The following is an 18,694-nucleotide window of genomic DNA, read 5'->3' on the forward strand; positions in this document are numbered from 1 at the left end:
CTCTCTCTCTCTCTCTCTCCCTTTGTTCCAAAGTTACACCCTTGCTGTTCCGGCGAGGAAAGGCAGTGTGCAGCTAGAGAAGCGCTGATGCCTGCTGACAAATGTCAGCCAGTTGGAGTAGGCGCAGACGACCCACTTGGATGGTTGTTGTTGTTTAAGATTCGCTACCGGGAACAAAATGTTCCAAGTAGCACGGGCTATGGTGAGCCCGTAGCCCGGTTGGAGTAGCCGGATGGTGTGATGAGTCGCTGGGGCAGGCCTTGGTTGTGTCAACACATGTGAAGAGTAACACCAGTAACTCACGGAACATCGCAGGGGCCTCGTAGCCTGGTGGATAGCGCGCAGGACTCGTAATTCTGTGGCGCGGGTTCGATTCCCGCACGAGGCAGAAACAAATGGGCAAAGTTTCTTTCACTCTGAATGCCCCTGTTACCTAGCAGTAAATAGATACCTGGGAGTTAGTCAGCTGTCACGGGCTGCTTCCTGGGGGTGGAGGCCTGGTCGAGGACCGGGCCGCGGGATACTAAAGGCCCGAAATCATCTGCTACAACATCTGCTCTTTCGGCCCGCCTCTCAACTGCCAATCAATTAACTGTTACTAACTACCAACTCCCCCCCACCCCCCACCCCCCACACACACAGGAAGCAGCCCGTAGCAGCTGTCTAATTCCTAGGTACCTATTTACTGCTAGGTAACAGGGGGCATCAGGGTGAAAGAACCTCTGCCTATCTGTTTCCGCCGGCGGTCAACATCGAATCCAGACCATGGGATTACGAGTCCCAAGCGCCGTCCATTCAGCCACGGCTTCGTGTGTGTTTGTGATAAGGCGCGCGCGTGCCTGTGTGGCAGAGATAATTTTTAAAGAGAGAGAGAGAGAGAGAGAGAGAGAGAGAGAAAGAGAGAGAGAGAGAGAGAGAGAGAGAGAGAGAGAGAGAGAGAGAGAGAGAGAGAGAGAGAGAGAGAGAGAGAGAGAGAGAGAGAGAGAGAGGAGAGAGAGAGAGAGAGAGAGAGAGAGAGAGAGAGAGAGAGAGAGAGAGAGAGAGAGACTCACTGCAAGTCACTGATGAACGACAGTCGTTTGGAGAGAAGGAAGAAATGGAGAGAGAGAGAGAGTAATGGAGGGAAGGTAGAGATGAAGAGGGAGGTAGGGATGGAGGAGAGACACGTTCAGCCAAGCGTGGCATTCAATCCCACAAGATTTATGCCTGTAATCTATCTATCAATATCCAATAGACCATAGTCATGATTTATAGCGAGGCTGGCCATTTCCACATTACCCAGGAGCTCTAAGGGGTTACCAGGGTAGCCTTTCCCCCCCCCCCCCCCGAGCAGTGTTCGCCATGTTTGGATAAATCATTTATTACAACTACAAGAGGACACTAAAGTGGTGTAGTGTATAGGTGTGACTTATACACTCTTTAATACACACTCTGTAAACACACACACACACACACACACACACCAGTAGGCTCAAGAATCAAGTTTTGGTAGTTTTAAACTACTAGGGTGAATGAAATCTTCAGTCCAGTAATCACTGTTCTTAATTGGTTGCACACGTGTGATAATACGTGTACATGAAGCCTCAACTCCTCAACTGATAGTACTAACAGCAACTTTTTAGTCAAACTGACATAAATGAAGTGTTTGCTGCCAAAATTAACGTTTTCTGTTACTGAATTAGCTCACAATACTACAAAACTGGAAAGTAACAACCTAAGATAACCTGTTATACCTAAGATAACATAACCTAACATAACCTGTTATACCTAAGATAACATAACCTAACCTAACATATACCTTAACATAACGTGTCGTAACATAACGATTTGGTCTGGGTTCGAGATCTGGCCAGGGAAGATTGACTGGGCGCCAGTTCTTAACTGCTCGCCTCTGTTGACCCGGCAGGAATTGGGTACATGGTTGTAAACCGGTAGGCGAATTGTGCTCTAGAACACAACTAGTGGATAACACTACACTACACAGGCTCCAAGTAATCTCAGTAGAACTTCTGTTTGCAATTCTTTTGACCATGTCGTAGCTCAGTCGATTAAGGCAGCGTGTGGGATGCTCTCGGACGTAGGTTCGAATCCTCGTCACGGCCCCTTGTGGATTTGTTCAACTAGTGGATATAAGGCTTACCCTGAGCTATGGGAAGAGAAAGCTCTCAGCCTGCTAACAGAAATCAGAAGTTAACTGCTCTTGTACCCACCTTTGTACAAAAATAAGTGTTATAGAGGAAGCGTTTGTGTGTGTGTGTGTGTGTGTGTGTGTGTGTGTGTGTGTGTGTGTGTGTGTGTGTGTGTGTGTGTGTGTGTGTGTGTGTGTGTGTGTACTCACCTAGTTGTACTCACCTAGTTGTGTTTGCGGGGGTTGAGCTCTGGCTCTTTGGTCCCGCCTCTCAACCGTCAATCAACAGGTGTACAGATTCCTGAGCCTATCGGGCTCTGTCATATCTACACTTGAAACTGTGTATGGAGTGAGCCTCCACCACATCACCCCCTAATGCATTCCATTTGTCAACCACTCTGACACTAAAAAAGTTCTTTCTAATATCTCTGTGGCTCATTTGGGCACTCAGTTTCCACCTGTGTCCCCTTGTGCGTGTTCCCCTTGTGTTAAATAGACTGTCTTTGTCTACCCTATCAATCCCCTTCAGAATCTTGAATGTGGTGATCATGTCCCCCCTAACTCTTCTGTCTTCCAGCGAAGTGAGGTTTAATTCCCGTAGTCTCTCCTCGTAGCTCATACCTCTCAGCTCGGGTACTAGTCTGGTGGCAAACCTTTGAACCTTTTCCAGTTTAGTCTTATCCTTGACTAGATATGGACTCCATGCTGGGGCTGCATACTCCAGGATTGGCCTGACATATGTGGTATACAAAGTTCTGAATGATTCTTTACACAAGTTTCTGAATGCCGTTCGTATGTTGGCCAGCCTGGCATATGCCGCTGATGTTATCCGCTTGATATGTGCTGCAGGAGACAGGTCTGGCGTGATATCAACCCCCAAGTCTTTTTCCTTCTCTGACTCCTGAAGAATTTCCTCTCCCAGATGATACCTTGTATCTGGCCTCCTGCTCCCTACACCTATCTTCATTACATTACATTTGGTTGGGTTAAACTCTAACAACCATTTGTTCGACCATTCCTTCAGCTTGTCTAGGTCTTCTTGAAGCCTCAAACAGTCCTCTTCTGTTTTAATCCTTCTCATAATTTTAGCATCGTCCGTAAACATTGAGAGAAATGAATCGATACCCTCCGGGAGATCATTTACATATATCAGAAACAAGATAGGACCGAGTACAGAGCCCTGTGGGACTCCACTGGTGACTTCACGCCAATCGGAGGTCGAGGAATGTGTGTGTGTGTGTGTGTGTGTGTGTGTGTGTGTCTGTGTGTGTGAGGGGGCCTCGTAGCCTGGTGGATAGCGCGCAGGATTCGTAATTCTGTGGCGCGGGTTCGATTCCCGCACGAGGCAGAAGCAAATGGGCAAATTTTCTTTCACCCTGAATGCCCCTGTTACCTAGCAGTAAATAGGTACCTGGGAGTTAGTCAGCTGTCACGGGCTGCTTCCTGGGGGTGGAGGCCTGGTCGACGACCGGGCCGCGGGGACACTAAAGCCCCGAAATCATCTCAAGATAACCTCAAGATGTGTGTGTCCTGTGAATATCAAATATTTCAGGATGGCACCGTAGACTGTTCTACCGGATTGACGTAACATTGTTCAAATTCTTAAACTAAGATGAAAACTTTGTTCATCTATTTTAAAAACAAGAATGATTAAACTTTCGCATAAATAAATCAAGCAAAATATTTGTTGAGTTGATGTTTCCTTTATGGTTGTTTAGGGGTAATTAGGGGTAGTTACTAAACTAGTTACTAGTTAAGTTCCCTTTATGGTTCTTGATGAGTAATGTAAGCAAATGGAAAAGCACTTTTAATAACAATAATCTATCATGCGCCATTTCAAGTCTCAGTTTCCAACTTGAGTTCGACAAAGTTTTCAAAGACTTCCGTACTCGGAGCTCGATTATGGAGATGAAGATAGAGATAGTTTATCTAGAGTTGTTGGATATCTTCTGGATGGGTTCCCTCTCTGTCCCTTCACTCTCCCTCTCTCTTTCTCTTCCTTCCTTCCCTCTTTGCCCCTATCTCCCCTCTTCCCTCCCTCTTCATTTGTCTCCCCTCGCTTGCCCTCTGCTTCCAGTGTGTTTCATGCGACACCCGAAGCTTCTAGAGCCTTCTAGCCTCATCCAAACACCGGGACCAAAGAGCCACAGCTCAACCCTCGCAAGCACAACTAGATGAGTACACCCACGCCCAGCTCCCCCCTAATGTGTATTTAGTATTACCATGCGACACTCACGTCGCAACGAGAAAATAAACCATTCAAGTTATAATGACAAACAAACTATCATCTCCCATAACTCAGAAATAAATACTGGGGGGCGCGAATCTAACGCGAAGACAAAGAAAGAACCATCGGCCCCGCTCGGGACGTAAATACCCGCCAGAATGGAGGGAAAAATCTCAAGATAGCGTAATAACACATCGTTCCAGGATTTACTGCAGCTATGAGGCGCCGAGCTGGAGGGAGGAACGGATAGAGCGGAGTTTATATCCAAGTAGTCCAGCCCGCCTCTGGCTCCTGCATATTCCAGGCTGCTTGTGGCTCGTGTATGATACAGGTTGCTTGTGGGTCTTTGTGTGATACATGTTGCCTGTGGGTCTCGTATGATACAGGTTACTTGTGGCTTTTGTATAATACACGTTGCTTGTGGGTCTTTGTGTGATACATGTTGCCTGTGGGTCTCGTATGATACAGGTTACTTGTGGCTCGTGTATGATACAGGTTGCTTGTGGGTCTTTGTGTGATACATGTTGCCTGTGGGTCTCGTATGATACAGGTTACTTGTGGCTTTTGTATAATACACGTTGCTTGTGGGTCTTTGTGTGATACATGTTGCCTGTGGGTCTCGTATGATACAGGTTACTTGTGGCTCTTGTATAATACAGGTTGCTTGTGGGTCTCATAAATGCAGATTTGCTTGTGGCTAGTTGTGACCCTCTCTTGCTGCTGCTTGCATTTGATTCTTTTACGATCCAAAACTCTTGCAGTCCTTTCATGATCCTGGACCCATGGGGCTCTTGACATGAGGCATGAACATTGCTTGAGAGTCAGGACTCTAAAGCAATGAGTCCTGACTCTGGGTCGTTGGTCTTCCAGCTGTTGAGTGACGATGGCTGCCACTGGCTGCCCTCCAAACCTTCTCTGGATATGCTTAGCGATGCCTGGAATGTTGGCAGATGCCCAGAGCTGTTTGTAAATAGACTTCTGGTCTGTGCTTTGGGCTACGTCGACTTGTAGTCCAAATCGTCCTCCTGTTTAGATAGCACTGATAGTAGCGATGTGGATGGTTGTAGATATATTATATAGTGGACAGTTAGCCAGTAGAATGTGCTGTTGACTTTGGGCAAATTGGTAAAGGTCTTGTGGTTAGGTTGCTAATTAAACTAACCTAATCATCCTAGGCCTAATACACGCTATATGAGGCCTAATATAGTATATATATATATATATATATATATATATATATATATATATATATATATATATATATATATATATATATATATATATATATATATATATATATATATATATATATATATACCCGGAACCACAGGATCACAAGTCCAGCGTGCTGTCTCCATTGTCGGGGGACAGGAAGCCAGTAGGGTTGTCGGGGGACAGGAAGCCAGTAGGGTTGTCGGGGTGTCTCTAAGCCAGCGAATGACCTGCTCCAAGATTCAAGCCACCGTATTCCCCGGTGCTTATTTACTGTTGAGTGAACAGAAGCATCATATATAAGAAAGCTTACCTGAATGGCGTATTACGGGCTATTCATGCCCGTGCCACCTTTTGGGTGGCTTAATCTTTATCGGTCAATAATGGCTTATCTTAACCGGAAATTGAACTCTGGGTACAGCCATGACCTGGCTTCTTGCAGGTCATTGTTCGATCCCCCAATGGTGCAAGTGGTTGGGCACCTTCCTATCCTGTCCTAATATTCCTTCCACCTACGGCCATCATATTGGCTTAGGCTTATTTATTGGCTTCCTTATTTACTTGGCGCTATAAGCGATTACATCATATATGTAATCATTTGCTTTGGTAGACACTTGGAAACCGGTTGTGCGATTATCTTGCTACATTCAAGAATTATTTCCAACCGAACCAAGAAGGAAGAATGTCTCTCTCTGCTGACGACCGGGTCAGACTTGGTCTCTGGGTAACTTGAAGACAGCTGTCAATACCAGGGTTGGCTCCTTCCTGTCGGCTCCGACCACCACGACACGTTGACGCGGATGGAGGAGTACCCCCTGAAGAACGGTCTTGGAGAGAATGTGTAGACGCCGGCAGCGGTGACTGAGGTATTCTTTTTCCCTCCTTTTTCTTACTTCTGGCTTCCCGCCAGCACAAATTCTCCCTCCCCTTCCACTCTCCCTCTCTCTCTCTTTGCCCTCCTTTTCCCTCTCATCCTTACGCCTCCCCTCTCTCTTCTCCTTCCTGTCTTGCCAACAGAGCCGGCGCCCCACACCAATGCACCGCGCATGCGCCCTTGTGAAGATGAAAGGGTAAATTTACATTGTAATGAAGATGTAACTCACTATCATCAATATATATATATATATATATATATATATATATATATATATATATATATCTAGTAGCCAGAACGCACTTCTCGGCCTACTATGCAAGGCCCGATTTGCCTATTAAGCCAAGTTTTCCTGAATTAATATATTTTCTCTAATTTTTTTCTTATGAAATGATAAAGCTACCCATTTCATTATGTATGAGGTCAATTTTTTTTTATTGGAGTTAAAACTAACGTAGATATATGACCAAACCTAACCAACCCTACCTAACCTAACCTAACCTATCTTTATAGGTTAGGTTAGGTTAGGTAGCCGAAAAAGTTAGGTTAGGTTAGGTTAGGTAGGTTAGGTAGTCGAAAAACAATTCATGAAAACTTGGCTTATTAGGCAAATCGGGCCTTGCATAGTAGGCTGAGAAGTGCGTTCTGGCTACTAGGTACGACATATATATATATATATATATATATATATATATATATATATATATATATATATATATATATATATATATATTGGTGTATACTGGCAGCAGGTTTTCTTTCAAACATGTCTCATTGAATATGACCGCATATTCTGTATTTACTATCTTCTGATTTAGGGCTTCTATCCCTCTAACTATTTTCTTAGCATCAGGGCTTAGCTGAAAGAGGAGTTCTCCAAAACTCATTTTCGTAATTTCAAGGTGAAGAAAAGAAGTGAATTACCATAGAATGTATTACACTTATTTATACAATTTGCACAACATTATTGTCTTATCACTGTCTTATCTTATCTTATATGTCTTATCACATATTGTCTTAATCGAGGTCGAGGGGGTGTATGGCCTTGAGGTGTAACCTTGAGACCGGAGATGTTTTAACTTGGCATATAGGCCTACCTCTCCTCCTAGGCCTAGGATATGTGGAATATTTGTTTATAAACTAATACACAATAAAGTCTTTGTGGTGGTGGGGGTCATAGAGGCCTATTTAATATATTATTGCTGCTCTCTGGAGCATACCCGCCAAACACACACCGTAACTACGACGTTGGTACAACGTTCGAACAAGTTTTAACACTTCCTAACCAGTTATAACAACCAATATAACAAGTTGTAACAACGTTCTAATACGTCATAAACACGTTAAGCCAAGATGTAACAACTCTATTACATGTTGTAACAAGCGGAAAATAGAGACAGTTTCGGTTTGTGTTTCCAGGGTATAGTGATTAGTGTGTTACTGACGATGCCCGTTCGATTCCCCCTCACAGATGAGCCTGGGGGCGCGGGTGGAGGTCGTGCTGCTCGACGATCGGAAGCTACAGGTGAATGTGGGTCCTCGGCTCCTCACCCACGAACTCCTCGCCATGGTCGCCTCACACTTCACACTCAAGGAGAACCAGTACTTCTCCCTCGCGGTCGTCGACGCTACGTGAGTTACTCCTTCAGGCTTTTATTATTTGGGGTGTTTTCAGCTCTTGCCCTTCCTGGAGGGCTAGTGGGTGGTGGTGGTAGTGGTGGTGGTGATAATGGTGGTGGTGGTGGGTCTTGGTGGTAGTGGTGGTGGTGGTGGTGGTTGTGGTGGTCCAACCCGTTCTCGTACTTTCTTACAGTCAATATTGACTTATTAAATACGTACATATGTGACATACTAAACATACTAGTTTACCTTGAAAAGCTTCATAGAAAATACCGACCTTACCTAACCTTCTTAGTATGTTAAGATAAGCATCTTATTGCTTCGTAATTACAATTATTACTTAACCTATACTAAGAAGGTTAGGTATGGTCGGTGTTTTCTATGAAGCTTTCCAAGGTAAACTAGTATGTTAAGTATGTCACATATGCACGTATTTAATAAGTCAATATTGACTATACGAAAGTGCGAGAACCGGCTTGGATGGTCTTGGTGGCAGAAGTGGTGGTAGTGGTAGTGGTAGAGGTGGTATTCTAGTAGTGGTGAGGGTAGTGGTGTAGGTACAATTAGTGGTGGGGGTGATGGAGATGTTGGTAAGGATGTGACAGGAAACATAGGCTACAGGGTGGAGTCAGCCTGTACATCAAAGACAAACTCATCTACACTGACCTGCTGAACACCATAAACGATATGGTGGAAGTCCTCATACATAGAGATAAGAACATAAGAACAAAGGTAACTGCAGAAGGCCTATTGGCCCGTACGAGGCAGCTCCTATTCTATAACCACCCAATCCCAAATGTGGTTATTGTCCTTGTATATATGTCACCAAATCCTCAGCAGCTTAAAAGACCATCAAATGACATTTGAAACCTGCTTAGAAAAGCTCTCAAAACCAACCCCGAGCATCATCTTGGGAACCAGACCACACACTAGAAATTGAAGGGACGACGACGTTTCGGTCCGTCCTGGACCATTCTCAAGTCGATCAATTTCTAGTGTGTGGTCTGGTCAACATACTTCAGCCACGTTATTGTGACTCATCGCCTGCATTATCTTGGGAACTACAACTTACACCATCTGGAATAGAAGAATGTGGCAAATACTGTCATATCAGAGAGAAGCCCAGGAAGTAGTCTTCTTGAGGTTATCTTGAGATGATTTCGGGGCTTTAGTGTCCCCGCGGCCCGGTCCTCTACTAGGCCTCCATCCCCAGGAAGCAGTCCGTGACAGCTGACTAACACCCAGGTACCTATTTTACTGCTAGGTAACAGGGGGCATAGGGGTGAAAGAAACTCTGCCCATTGTTTCTCGCCGGCGCCTGGGTTCGAACCCAAGACCACAGGGTCACAAGCCCAGTGTGCTGTCCGCTCGGCCGACCGGCTCCCTAAATGAACTAAACAGTCTAAAGTCTAAATGAACAGTCACTCACAAATGATATATCACGAATGTGTGTGGCAGACTTGACTTAAACCAACTAATAGTAGAACCAACTAGAAAACAAACACCCTAAACCTTATGAACAAATCCACAAGGGCCGTGACGAGGATTCGAACCTGCGTCCGGGAGCATCCTAAACCTTATTTTTACAAACAAGGAGGAAGTGATTAGGAACATAAGGAATACAAATACCTGTTACTCAATTCTAGAGAGCACCTGAATGTGCTCTCTGGAAATAAGAGGAGAAACAACATGATTCATACATGGAAGAAATTAAGATAGTCGGGTCCAAAATACGATAGCAATTTAGGCCTTCAGTGAAAGAGAATGTAAAGAATACATATTAGGCAGACAGGAGCCGGTCGGCCGAGCGGACAGCACGCGGGACTTGTGATCCTGTGGTCCTGCGTTCGATCCCAGGCGCCGGAGAGAAATAATGGGCAGAGTTTCTTTCACCCTATGCCCCCTGTTACCTAGCAGTAAAATAGGTACCTGGGTGTTAGTCAGCTGTCACGGGCTGCTGCTTCCTGGGGGTGGAGGCCTGATCGAGGACCGGGCCGCGGGGACACTAAACGTCCCGAAATCATCTCAAGATAAGGCCACACTTGGTCCGGGAGACATCTCCCGTCACGCAGGGTGCAGATGCGCCTCCACAGATCTCCAGTATCATCTTTTGATACTGGTAATGGCTCGAAAGGGCCACCACTTACGGGCTATTCATGCCCGTGCCACCTCTTGGGTGGCTTAATCTTCATCAATCAATCATCTCAAGATAACCTCAAGATAGGCCTAGTGAAGAGGTGCCACAGGAATAATCAGTCTCCTCCCACAGAACATAAGAAATATTGCCGGAACAAAAGTGCGAATTTACAAGACGGATTGAATCCACGTTCCTCGAATTCGGATTGAATCCACGAATCCACGTCCCTGCTGGACGTGTCGGATTCATTTCCCGCCGCAGAACAGAAGCGTTTAGGAAATTTTCCCTTTATCCTGATGCCTCTGTTCACCTTGCAGTAAATAGGTACCATGGAGTTGTTGTATAACTGCTGTTCATTGTATCCTTTTAAACTAACTAGTTTGCCCTTTGATAAGCTTAAGTATAGTCTTCCTGTCTCCGACTATTGGAATCATATGCGGGCATGCGGACCGCTACAAGCAACAGCCAGTTCGGTCAAGAGAGGAAGAACATGGACCAGGCTGCGAGAGTAGAACTTTTAGAACTAGAAAGACAAATTATACTTCGCGTGGATGAGAAATAAAAGTGTTACCCCCTAAATAAAGTTACATTTTCTGTAATCAACATTTGTTATCCGTTTTCTTTTACATGTTAAAAGGGCTGACTAAAGTACGCGCACGTGTGCTTTTTTTATTTTTAAGTATTGTAAAGTAAATAATATAGCCAGCTGACGAATGTTTATTGTTTACGAGGCCATTTAATGTGAGGGATGAATGGGGGGGGGGGAGGAGCCATTGGCTATAATGATTGATGACATGGGGGGGGAGGGGGTGGTTAATGCGAGTGTTGATGTTTGTTCTTGTGATTAATGACTTTGTGTGTGTTTGTTTTCCAGAGGTCATCACCAATGGTTGTCGCACGACCGACGGGTGGTGGAACACGACGTCGTCCGGGCCCTCAACGGAGCGCCCATCACCTTGTACTTCCTCGTCAAGTGAGTACCTCTACCTGGTACTGTCTTGGTTAGTGTCCCGTGCTCTGGTACTGTCTTGGTTAGTGCCCCGTGCCCTGGTACTGTCTTGGTTAGTGCCCCGTGCCCTGGTACTGTCTTGGTTAGTGCCCCGTGCTCTGGTACTGTCTTGGTTAGTGTCCCGTGCTCTGGTACTGTCTTGGTTAGTGCCCCGTGCCCTGGTACTGTCTTGGTTAGTGCCCCGTGCCCTGGTACTGTCTTGGTTAGTACCCCGTGCTCTGGTACTGTCTTGGTTAGTGCCCCGTGCTCTGGTACTGTCTTGGTTAGTGCCCCGTGCTCTGGTACTGTCTTGGTTAGTGCCCCGTGCCCTGGTACTGTCTTGGTTAGTACCCCGTGCCCTGGTACTGTCTTGGTTAGTGCCCCGTGCCCTGGTACTGTCTTGGTTAGTACCCCGTGCCCTGGTACTGTCTTGGTTAGTGCCCCGTGCCCTGGTACTGTCTTGGTTAGTACCCCGTGCCCTGGTACTGTCTTGGTTAGTGCCCCGTGCTCTGGTACTGTCTTGGTTAGTGCCCCGTGCCCTGGTACTGTGTTGGTTAGTACCCCGTGCCCTGGTACTGTCTTGGTTAGTGCCCCGTGCCCTGGTACTGTGTTGGTTAGTACCCCGTGCCCTGGTACTGTCTTGGTTAGTGCCCCGTGCCCTGGTACTGTGTTGGTTAGTACCCCGTGCCCTGGTACTGTCTTGGTTAGTGCCCCGTGCTCTGGTACTGTCTTGGTTAGTACCCCGTGCCCTGGTACTGTCTTGGTTAGTGCCCCGTGCCCTGGTACTGCCTTGGTTAGTGCCCCATGCTCTGGTACTGTCTTGGTTAGTGTCCCGTGCCCTGGTACTGTCTTGGTTAGTACCCCGTGCCCTGGTACTGTCTTGGTTAGTACCCCGTGCCCTGGTACTGTCTTGGTTAGTGCCCCGTGCCCTGGTACTGTCTTGGTTAGTGCCCCGTGCCCTGGTACTGTCTTGGTTAGTGCCCCGTGCCCTGGTACTGTCTTGGTTAGTACCCCGTGCCCTGGTACTGTCTTGGTTAGTACCCCGTGCCCTGGTACTGTCTTGGTTAGTGTCCCGTGCCCTGGTACTGTCTTGGTTAGTACCCCGTGCCCTGGTACTGTCTTGGTTAGTGCCCCGTGCCCTGGTACTGTCTTGGTTAGTACCCCGTGCCCTGGTACTGTCTTGGTTAGTACCCCGTGCCCTGGTACTGTCTTGGTTAGTGTCCCGTGCCCTGGTACTGTCTTGGTTAGTGCCCCGTGCCCTGGTACTGTCTTGGTTAGTGCCCCGTGACCTGGTACTGTCTTGGTTAGTACCCCGTGCCCTGGTACTGTCTTGGTTAGTGCCCCGTGCCCTGGTACTGTCTTGGTTAGTACCCCGTGCCCTGGTACTGTCTTGGTTAGTGTCCCGTGCCCTGGTACTGTCTTGGTTAGTGCCCCGTGCCCTGGTACTGTCTTGGTTAGTGCCCCGTGCCCTGGTACTGTCTTGGTTAGTGTCCCGTGCCCTGGTACTGTCTTGGTTAGTGCCCCGTGCCCTGGTACTGTCTTGGTTAGTACCCCGTGCTCTGGTACTGACTTGGTTAGTGCCCCGTGCCCTGGTACTGCCTTGGTTATTGCCCCGTGCTCTGGTACTGTCTTGGTTAGTACCCCGTGCCCTGGTACTGTCTTGGTTAGTACCCCGTGCCCTGGTACTGTCTTGGTTAGTGTCCCGTGCCCTGGTACTGTCTTGGTTAGTACCCCGTGCCCTGGTACTGTCTTGGTTAGTACCCCGTGCCCTGGTACTGTCTTGGTTAGTGTCCCGTGCCCTGGTACTGCCTTGGTTAGTGCCCCGTGCCCTGGTACTGTCTTGGTTAGTGCCCCGTGCCCTGGTACTGTCTTGCTTAGTGCCCCGTGCCCTGGTACTGTCTTGGTTAGTGCCCCGTGCCCTGGTACTGCCTTGCTTAGTGCCCCGTGCCCTGGTACTGTCTTGGTTAGTGCCCCGTGCCCTGGTACTGTCTTGGTTAGTGCCCCGTGCCCTGGTACTGTCTTGGTTAGTGCCCCGTGCCCTGGTACTGTCTTGGTTAGTACCTGTAACTTGTACTTCCTATACATTGTACTTCCTAATTAAATGAGTACCCGCTTTGAGCCTGTTTATTACATGATTTTTCCTGGTTTCATGAGTGTATGTGTGTGTGTGTACTCACCTAGTTGTACTTGCGGGGGTTGAGCTTCGGCTCTTTGGTCCCGCCTCTCAAACTGTCAATCAACTGGTGTACAGATTCCTGAGCCTACTGGGCTCTATCATATCTACATTTGAACAGTGTGTACAGTTTTGCACTGTTGGTGATAATGAGTCCTTCTGTCTGTCTGTCTATCTGTCCAAGGTACGGGGGGGGGGGGGGGGGTAAAACGCTTTAGCTGATTTCTCTCAACTTTTCAAAAGACACATGGCGGGTATGGGACTGTCATACATACAGTCAAGGTCAGCCCCAGTGCCACACTTTAAGAAATATCGGAGACTATAGCGACCCCCCTGTGATTTTCATGATGTCTGAAATCAGGGATTTGTTTTCCCTTGGAGTTTTTAACATTGGTTTCAATGCTTTGTAGTATTAAATCTTCTGAGAGAGAGAGAGAGAGAGAGAGAGAGAGAGAGAGAGAGAGAGAGAGAGAGAGAGAGAGAGAGAGAGAGAGAGAGAGAGAGAGAGAGAGAGAGAGAGAGCCCTTGAGGGCTTTGTGGTTGCCACCGTGGATATGGTAATATGTAATAGGCGGGGTAGGTGCCTATTTACCAGTTAATAGGCAGGTGGTAATGGGCGAAGCACGCTAGGCGGGAAGTGGGACGTCGCTGAATGGTTGATGCGTAATAATCAACCACATTGGGTCGTGACCCTAATTAATCCAGGGGTCAGAGGTCACGGGAGAGCAGCAGCAGCAGCATCATCTCGCTGATGTCACTCCACTAGCTTACCCACCAGTCATTTCTTTCCATTTGCCTCTACGTCAAAATTGCAACTGTTTTTGATTAACCAGAAATTAGGTAAGGTACGATGTTTGGTTTGCCATTCAGGAAAGGTATGGGGCCCCTCAGTGTTGAGATATGGGCCCTCGGTGTTGAGATATGGGCCCTCGGTGTTGAGATATGGGGCCCTCGGTGTTGAGATATGGGCCCTCGGTGTTGAGATATGGGGCCCTCGGTGTTGAGATATGGGGCCCTCGGTGTTGAGATATGGGGCCCTCAGTGTTGAGATATGGGCCCTCAGTGTTGAGATATGGGGCCCTCGGTGTTGAGATATGGGCCCTCGGTGTTGAGATATGGGGCCCTCGGTGTTGAGATATGGGGCCCTCGGTGTTGAGATATGGGGCCCTCAGTGTTGAGATATGGGGCCCTCAGTGTTGAGATATGGGGCCCTCAGTGTTGAGATATGGGGCCCTCGGTGTTGAGATATGGGGCCCTCGGTGTTGAGATATGGGGCCCTCAGTGTTGAGATATGGGCCCTCAGTGTTGAGATATGGGGCCCTCGGTGTTGAGATATGGGGCCCTCAGTGTTGAGATATGGGGCCCTCAGTGTTGAGATATGGGGCCCTCGGTGTTGAGATATGGGGCCCTCGGTGTTGAGATATGGGGCCCTCAGTGTTGAGATATGGGGCCCTCAGTGTTGAGATATGGGGCCCTCGGTGTTGAGATATGGGGCCTCGGTGTTGAGATATGGGCCCTCGGTGTTGAGATATGGGGCCCTCGGTCCAGCACTTAAGATCATTTACTCCATACATATTTGCGTGTTTAAGTTCTGATCGATTGATCTTGGGAATGATGCAATTAAACCCGTGGTTTATGCGTCACCTGATTGATAGATTGCCGTAGTTGGAGACAGGAAAGCTGTTAGGTTTATGGAGGACCTTCTAGACCGACAATAGATGACCTTCTGCAGGATGCAAGCCCACAACAGCTGTCTAACTCCCGGGTATCTATTTACCGCTGGGTGAGCAGAGGCATCAGGCGAAGTGAGAGGCGTTTCCCAAACGCTTCTGTCCTGCTGCGGGAGTTGTGTTAGCCGTTACGCCTTGCGGGAGAGCGGGTCATCTTTCTGTCTCGCTCTTTGTGTACCCCATTCAATTTGTCTCATTATCTGCAAGTGGGTCTGTCTGTCTGTCTGTCTGTCTGTCTGTCTGTCTGTCTGTCTACGAGTCATTGGTCTCTCTGGCTTGTCCCCCAAGACCGTCGTTGAGGTCCTCCAGCAATAACGGGCTCCTTCGAGCGGAAGCAAGCGGTGGGCTACCGCGCGGAAGCCGCATACAATTGGAACCTAGTCCTACCGTAATGGGAGATGTTGACTGACAAGTGCTTCTGAAGCCCACCACGCTCATGGTTTTTTGTGTCCGGGAGCTTCTGCCTCTTTTTCTTCTTCAGCTACACCCAGCTGTGTCTGGGTACAAGTGACAGGATGGACAACCCAGCGGGTTTTCTTCCTATTGGGGAGTGTTGTACATGCTGCTATGGCGGTGTGTCCACTCACAAGATGAGTGGCGCTGCACCCAATAAACTCGCCCCTCGGGGCAAAATTTAAATTTAAATTTAATTTAAATCTCTTTATACTGCCTCACACACTTCTTTGATGGGGTTTCATCCCTTCTCTGTCCCCCTTTTCCTGTTTGGTTGCTGCTTTGACGAGGTCTGGTGGTCGTAGTGGTGGTCGTAGTGGTGGTCGTAGTGGTGGTGGTAGTGGTGGTGGTAGTGGTGGTCGTAGTGGTGGTCGTAGTGGTGGTCGTAGTGGTGGTCGTAGTGGTGGTCGTAGTGGTGGTCGTAGTGGTGGTCGTAGTGGTGGTCGTAGTGGTGGTCGTAGTGGTGGTGGTAGTGGTGGTCGTAGTGGTGGTCGTAGTGATGGTCGTAGTGGTGGTCGTAGTGGTGGTCGTAGTGGTGGTCGTAGTGGTGGTCGTAGTGGTGGTCGTAGTGGTGGTCGTAGTGATGGTCGTAGTGGTGGTCGTAGTGGTGGTCGTAGTGGTGGTCGTAGTGGTGGTCGTAGTGGTGGTCGTAGTGGTGGTCGTAGTGGTGGTCGTAGTGATGGTCGTAGTGGTGGTCGTAGTGGTGGTCGTAGTGGTGGTCGTAGTGGTGGTCGTAGTGGTGGTGGTGGAGATTTTAGTCTCGGTTGTGTATTTTCTGTACATGGAGCAGTTTTAGTGGTTGATTAGTGGTGGTGGAGATAACGATGGTAGTTATAGTGGCGGTGTTTTTTTTTTTTGTATAACTATCGCTGGTTATAACTATAGGGAGCCGGTTGGCCGAGCGGACAGCACGCTGGACTTGTGATCCTGTGGTCCTGGGTTCGATCCCAGGCGCCGGCGAGAAAATGGGCAGAGTTTCTTTCATCCTATGCCCCTGTTACCTAGCAGTAAAATAGGTACCTGGATGTTAGTCAGCTGTCACGGGCTGCTGCTTCCTGGGGGTGGAGGCCTGGTCGAGGACCGGGCCGCGGGGACACTAAAGCCCCGAAATCATCTCAAGATAACCAGTGCAAGTGAATGGCCGTGAAGTAAGAATGAAGGAACGGGAATTATCAGGGGGAAAGTACCAAGCCATTACGACTATATAGCCCTTGAAAATGGCCAGGATAAGGATTTGGGAAGGGACAAGGGAGGGAAGGAATGGTGCCCAACCACTTATTGGACGGTCGGGGATTGAACGCCGACCTGCATGAAGCGAGACCGTCGCTCTACCGTCCACCCCAAGTGGTTGGGCCCGAATAAGGTGATGAGGAAAGCGATCAGAAGGTTGTAGGCTGGTATATTTAAGGGGAAATTATGAGGAAAGAAGAGAATTAACATATGTGATAAACATACATATGTGATAGACAGGAGACAACCCACATGATAGACTTTCTCACCAAGAAATGTAAACAAGATTGTGTCCAGTTCGCTCCTGCCAGAAATGTGTACAAAAGCGTAGGTTTAACGCTGGTTTAAAAAGACCCCCTTACAGCCCCGCTCCTGTGCCAGGGAAGTTCACTACGGGGCTCACCATAGCCCGTGCTACTTGCAACATTTGGTTCCAAGTAGCGAATCTTAAAGAGCAACAACGCTGGTTTAAAAAGGTCGGCTGTTAGGGAGGTGCTTAAGGGTGAGGGAAGTGAGGGAGAGAAATGAGGGGGGAGTGAGGGAGAGAAGTGAGGGGGGAGTTAGGGGGGGTGGCGGCGTGCGTGGGCGGGTGAGTGAGGGGTCAGCCAAAGGGGCGGTCACCCTGGCTTATGTGGTGCTGATGATGGCGTCTGCTGCCCTTCCTTCTTCCCCTTCTTCTTCTCCTCCTTCCCTTTCTTGTCCCCCTTCTTCAAGTGTCTCTCTCTCCTCCTCCTCCTGCTGCTCTCAGTCCCTTCTCCATCATCTTTGATTCCCTCTCATTCTTCTCCTTTATTGGTGGTTATCCTATTCCTGTCTCTCTGTGATGCTTCTTTCTTAGACTCTTTCTTATTGATATCTTTGCCTCTTATTTTGTTCCGGGTTCGCATCCCTGCCTCAGCATCCAGCCCTACTCCTCCCCTATCTCCTAGACCTCTCTTTCTATCTTCTCTCTCCCTTCTTTTCCGTTTATTGGCAGCTGTTTCGTTTCTCCTCTTCCATCTGTATCGTCTACCGTTGTAGAGGAAAAAGAGATGGTGGATTATTGTGTGCGTCTCTTCCATTCTTCGTTCCCTTCTTCTTTGTCCACTTTCCTTGTGTTTCTTGTCCCCTTCTGTTGCTTGCCTGGCCTCCTGGCTCCCTCCCTCTCTCTGTCCCTCTCTCTCCCTCTCTCTCTCTCCCTCTCTCCCTCCCTCTTGCTCTTTGCCTCCTTCCCTACCTCTTACTCTGATCTCTCTCCTTCGCCCTTGTCCTTTCGCATTTGTCTCTTCTTCTTCCATTTCGTCTTAAGTCTCTGCGTCGTTTCATTTGTTCCTTTACCCGTTCTCATTGTCCTCCTTGTCTTGTGCCTTATCTTCTCCATTCCTCTACTCCCTTATCTTCTGTATCGTTGTTTATTGCACTTTCTTGTATTATTCTACTTCTTCTTTGGTTCCTTTCCTTTATTCATTATTGCACTTCTCGAGTTTCTTCACAGGATTAATTCTTATCCTTTCTTGTTCCTCTTATTTCATTCTTATTTTCTCCCTTTCTGTTGCTAGTTATTGCTTTTATCTTTGTATTTCTCTAGTTTATTACATCCGTCTCTCTTCCCTTGTTCTCGTTATTTTTACTTGATTTCTTCGTTCTTTGGTATGTGTGTTGTCTCTTTTCTTTTGTCTCTTTATTCTGTTTTATCACTGCCCTCACTGTCTGTCTGTCTGTATGTCTGTCTGTGTCTGTGTCTGTGTCTGTGTCTGTCTCTGTCTCTCTCTCTCTCTCTCTCTCTCTCTCTCTCTCTCTCTCTCTCTCTCTCTCTCTCTCTCTCTCTCTCTCTCTCTCTCTCTCTCTCTCTCTCTCTCTCTCTCTCTCTCTCTCTCTCTCTCTCTCTCTCTCTCTCTCTCTCTCTCTCTCTCTCTCTCTCTCTCTCTCTCTCTCTCTCTCTC

The 18,694-nt window shown here is 47.8% G+C and overlaps 1 protein-coding gene across 5 annotated transcripts in view; it reads left to right on the plus strand.

Moving 5' to 3' along the window:
* The window catches only part of LOC123771068 (FERM domain-containing protein 4B), a 224,006-nt gene that overhangs the window by 32,148 nt on the left and 173,164 nt on the right, over window positions 1-18,694 (plus strand). For all 5 annotated transcript variants that reach the window (XM_069309581.1, XM_069309585.1, XM_069309582.1 and 2 more), the window contains exons 2-3: window positions 7,913-8,073; window positions 11,073-11,171. In XM_069309581.1, coding sequence (XP_069165682.1) covers window positions 7,913-8,073; window positions 11,073-11,171 — 260 coding nt within the window. The remainder of the gene's footprint in view (window positions 1-7,912; window positions 8,074-11,072; window positions 11,172-18,694) is intronic.

This window comes from Procambarus clarkii, chromosome 65 (genome assembly GCF_040958095.1).
Source record: "Procambarus clarkii isolate CNS0578487 chromosome 65, FALCON_Pclarkii_2.0, whole genome shotgun sequence".
Taxonomy (NCBI): Eukaryota; Metazoa; Arthropoda; class Malacostraca; order Decapoda; family Cambaridae; genus Procambarus; species Procambarus clarkii.